Raw genomic sequence first — 4,622 nt, forward strand, 5'->3', positions numbered from 1 at the left:
GCTTCCCACCCCCTCTTTACTTCATAAACTTGGATCTTCGTCTCCTGGCGCTGTTCAGTTCCTCATCTAGTAGCGTACTGCCTGGGAAACAAATACCTTCTTTTCTTGGGTTTTAAATCTGTCTCCTCATTATTTTATTAGGTGCCTGTATTTCGCTATTTTTCATCATACAAGTGTGATTCATCACGACGTCCTCTCTAAAAAATCTTGATGTTCGCAGGTTTTTCTCATATCTCCTTTTGTTGTTTGTGTTCCAAGGTGAAATATGTTGCTGTTTCTGATTTCACCATGTGCCTCTTTCATCCTTCCTGCTCTTTTCTTTAGGCTTTTCCTATATGCCTTTTTCTGAGAACACATCTGTATGCAAGATGCAGGCATGCAGTAGATTTGTGGTGCTTTCTAACTTTTCCTAGCTTGTCCTGCACGTTTTTCCTCATAATTCCTGTTTGCTTTTCTGATCACCACAGCAAGCACAGAGCTGAGATACGGAGAAATAAATGTGAACCGGCCTTAGGCAGGGACTGGTCTTTCCACCTTCCCATGCATGCCACCCCCTCAAATACACATTTGGAGCAAGGCCTTCCAGGTTCTAGCCTGTGGGGGCTAAAGGAGGGAGTGGGAGAAAGAGCCACCCACCAAAACAGCACAGCCTTATTGTGGAGGGAAGAGCCACAACTGGGAGCACAGCATGTTGGAAATGGACTTCAGCTGAAGGTTTGCAGTCTGGTGTTTTGCTTTAAGACCAAATTGACAGTGCAGAGACTAAACGAACTTGGATACCAAAACACTTTAATCATAGATATATGTGTTTTTTGTGAATTATGTGACTTCCCTTTTGATGAGAGAGAGGTCATGGTTCAGGAGGAAAGTCGAGCCGGTCAGCATAGCGGTTCCTTTCACAATCTCGCCATTCTCCACGAGAGGGGACCCGATCCAGGGGAAAAGCTGGGTGGATTACTCTAGTGGTTCTCGCTGTGCTTTGTTTTATCCTGGTGCAGGACTGTGGGGTCCTCTGGGGTCTCCTGCTTACTCCTGAAGTCTTTCCTTGTATCACTCCAGTTACAGAATTGGGTAGAGGATACCCATCTCTGCTGGCTATTCAGCTTCACTAAGGCACCCAAGAGACAGCTTTCCCTGGCACTGGCACTCACGATCTGTTTCTCTGGAAGGTTGTCTGCAGTTCACAATTTTCACAGTGGTAAATAGGTTATTTACACTCCTGGTACTCCTCTTTTTATGACTAAGCTTTTCCCTTATGCTACAGGGCTAACTAAACTTCATATGCTTATGCTGTTGCCAACCAGGCCCAACCCCTGCCAGCTGCCATCACTGGGCTGACCAATCCCACCTGCCTTCAGCAGAGCCCTGAGCTGGTATTTTCAGTGCTCTACCCTGATCTCTTTCCAAACTGACAGTGGTCAATTTTAAAGTTCATTTTTGTTTATGGATACTTATTTTTCCCCCTTTGTATTTATTGACATTGAATTTCTGTATCTGAGGAGCTCGAATAATTCTGTGTTGTTGCATGTTTTTTCACCTCACTGTTTACCCACTTTGCTAGATTATTATGGATGTGTTGAGCCTAGCGCAGAACTCTAATTTATTCCCTCTCTTTTGGTTCCTGGAACAAATATATTTTGCCTGGTGTTTTGCTGAGACTGAATGGGTGGGGAAAAGGAGTAGGAGAGAGCAGGGTCAGGTAAGTGCTCAGGCGAGGTGCACACTATGAGTTCAGGCCTGGTCCCTGACAGCTGGAGAATTCCAGCCTGCTGCAGGTTTGTTTTCTCACGTGGTAACTTTTTACCTAACCTCTTTTTTGGGTGGAGGAAGGGTGAGTTTTACTGCCTCAGTGCTTCCTGCCATACCCTTCTTTACGCTTGTTGCTCTTATCCTCTGCAGAGCTGTAGGGAAGACCTGCTTGCTGATCAGTTACACCACAAATGCCTTTCCTGGAGAATACATCCCCACCGTGTGAGTAATGGCCTTGGGTTTCAGTTGCTTTTTGCTCTGTATGCATGTGTGTATAAAAGTTGGTTTTGTAGGTGACGAAAAGGCTGTCCAAAATCAGACTGTGAACTTGACACACGAGGAGGGTGCTGGTGGTATGGCTGTGTATGTGAGGAGGGCAGACTATCCCCACTGGAACTGTGTTGCAGTGTCCTCTCCTGATTCACTGCCTCCTTGGATTTCATATAAAGAGATGTGTGGGTCACAAGACTGTCGCTGATGGGGGACTCTTCCTTGGCAGGTTTGATAACTATTCTGCCAATGTCATGGTAGACGGAAAGCCAGTGAACCTAGGCCTGTGGGATACAGCAGGGCAAGAGGATTATGACCGACTGCGGCCTCTTTCCTATCCACAGACGGTGAGTGCTGGGCTTGGACTGGCTTCTAACTGCTCCCTCTTGGAGACAGCCAGGCTTCTTTCCTTTGAGGAAAGTCTAAGTTCCTGCAGCTGCAGCCATAATTCTGGTTGTTTAAGAAGTATCACAGTATCATTTCTCCTAAGAGATTGTCCTATCCTAGTCCTTGCTTTGTAACGGTGTTTGAACAGTTATGTGTGCCATAGGGAGGCTCAAGTGAAAGGAATGGTGTGGGGCTGCTGTACAGCCAAGCCACTTCCATATTCCCATTCTCTCTCAGGGGCACAGCTCACTGTTGGGCTGCACTAGTAGCATTTCCCTGACTGTAGCGATTCCTACATGGCCCCCCTACCAGGGGTGGAGCTCATAGCACTGTTAAGGTACTTGTGGCCGTGGGCTCTTAACATGCAGAGCCCAGTATTGTGAAAGAAGATGAAGTCATATGCTCAAAGTTCATTCATTCCCTCTCTGAATTAGTTTAGCACCCTTAATGGGAAAGAATTTCTTACAGCCACTGTCCTTGCTTATGGGAGGAGGTTGTCCTCTAGAAGGCTCCCTCTCCACCCTCCTTCCATTATCTGTAGCTGTTTCTTTCTACATGGTTGACCCTCTTGTTTCTGCACAGGACGTTTTCTTGATCTGCTTCTCCCTTGTGAGTCCAGCCTCCTTTGAGAATGTCAGAGCCAAGGTAAAGTACTCTCCTTCTGGGTGAAACAGTGGAAGGGAAGAACCAGTGAAGTCCCCTGCCCCACCCAGCACCACACCTACAAGACTAAAATTTCTAGCAGTCATGTTTCGATAAGGGAAGGTCATAGTCTGCAGGTTTTAAGAGTGGCCTACCTCTTCATTCATTAATTCTTTGGCTAAACTTTTGTCTGTTGGAATCTGCATCTTAAAGAAGATGAGAGATGTCCTAGAAGCTAAAATGCAGTTAAGTGTACAGAGTTGACTGGTGCTGTCTGTCACGATTCCGTGTCTCAGTGCCTTCATTATTACATCTGCACCAATCCCTTTCTGCAGAGCATATTCAGAACTGTAGGCAGAAGTATCCTGTTCAGGTGTTGGCACCATGTCAGATAGTAATAAAAACCTTGTTCCTAATAGTAAATGCATCCTCATGGATGCATCTACTGCTATAGCTACTTTTCTTACCATGCCTCTTTGTTTCAGTGGTACCCTGAGGTCCGGCACCATTGCCCAAATACACCTATCATCCTGGTGGGCACCAAGCTGGACTTGAGGGATGATAAGGACACCATTGAAAGGTTACGTGATAAAAAACTGGCCCCCATCACCTACCCCCAAGGTTTGGCCATGGCTCGGGAGATTGGTGAGTCTCATGTGCTGGCAGATCTCCATAGTATTGAGCTTTTTATTTTGGAGTGGGTGAGGGACAATATGTCCTGATAGGACTGGAGTGGTTGAGCTGGAGCTCTCTTTCCCCTAGGGTCGGTAAAGTACCTCGAGTGCTCCGCCCTGACGCAGCGGGGCTTGAAGACGGTGTTTGATGAAGCCATCCGGGCTGTCCTCTGCCCACCGCCTGTGAAGAAACCCGGCAAAAAGTGTACCGTGTTTTGAGGGCTGTGGCCTGGGTGCTGGCTCAGCATGTTGTCATCCTCTGACAGATTGCATATTAGCTGGGTGTTTCTGGAAGGGGCTGGGATGTGTAGGGCCCTTCATCATGTACGAAGTCAGTGTTTTTTAAATGTCTCTTTGATTTAACGTCAGTGTTGATGTGAAGGGGCAGTGGGGGCAGGAGACTAGCTGGGAGCTGTACAGCCCCCAGGGGAGGTACAATGGGGAAGGCAAGGTAGCTCCTTGGGGCAACAGGCTGTTTTGGATCTCCTGAACTCCAAGCTGAAAGGGCTGAGACATCTGTCCTGTCCTGGAAACACCTGGCTTCAACCTGCAGGTGAAACAGGTGGTGAAGATCCTTGTGGGAGTGGGGAGGGAGCCCATACGAATAGTGCTGAATGACAAGAGCAGCTGGGAGAGTGGCAGGGTCTCCTTGCCCAGCCTACTGTGGCTAACAGTTAACAAATTGGTGCTCTAGCAGATATGTGCCTGAGACTGTTAAAGAAATCATAACCAGCCATGGAAGGGGTTGAAGTAAGTGAGATATGAAGCTGAAGAACTAATCATTAGGTGCTTTATTGGGTACTAGCCAAACTCAGTGAGTGAAACAGCTCTGTGCAATCGATGTATTTGCCTTTTCGTGCGTGCACACCCTAGGACAGCATGGTGTGCTCCCCCCCCATC

The 4,622-nt window shown here is 47.4% G+C and overlaps 1 protein-coding gene across 1 annotated transcript; it reads left to right on the forward strand.

Moving 5' to 3' along the window:
* Nucleotides 1-2,218: 2,218 nt before the first annotated feature.
* Nucleotides 2,219-4,526, forward strand: LOC104156842 (ras-related C3 botulinum toxin substrate 3). Its single transcript, XM_009696304.1, has 4 exons — nucleotides 2,219-2,366; nucleotides 2,989-3,051; nucleotides 3,534-3,693; nucleotides 3,811-4,526. Exons 1-4 carry the CDS (start codon nucleotides 2,274-2,276, stop codon nucleotides 3,939-3,941), a joined length of 447 nt encoding a protein of 148 aa, XP_009694606.1. The 5' UTR covers nucleotides 2,219-2,273; the 3' UTR covers nucleotides 3,942-4,526.
* Nucleotides 4,527-4,622: the final 96 nt, after the last annotated feature.

The sequence above is a fragment of the Cariama cristata genome, unplaced genomic scaffold (genome assembly GCF_000690535.1).
Source record: "Cariama cristata isolate BGI_N322 unplaced genomic scaffold, ASM69053v1 Scaffold46252, whole genome shotgun sequence".
In the NCBI taxonomy this organism is placed as follows: Eukaryota; Metazoa; Chordata; class Aves; order Cariamiformes; family Cariamidae; genus Cariama; species Cariama cristata.

Excerpts from the sequence above, each read along its gene's own strand:
- LOC104156842 (XM_009696304.1), top strand. The coding sequence starts at position 2,274 with ATGGTAGACGGAAAGCCAGTGAACCTAGGCCTGTGGGATACAGCAGGG. Across the intron at positions 2,367-2,988 it reads CTCTTTCCTATCCACAGACG|GACGTTTTCTTGATCTGCTT; the intron begins GTGAGTGCTGGG and ends GTTTCTGCACAG. Across the intron at positions 3,052-3,533 it reads TTGAGAATGTCAGAGCCAAG|TGGTACCCTGAGGTCCGGCA; the intron begins GTAAAGTACTCT and ends TCTTTGTTTCAG.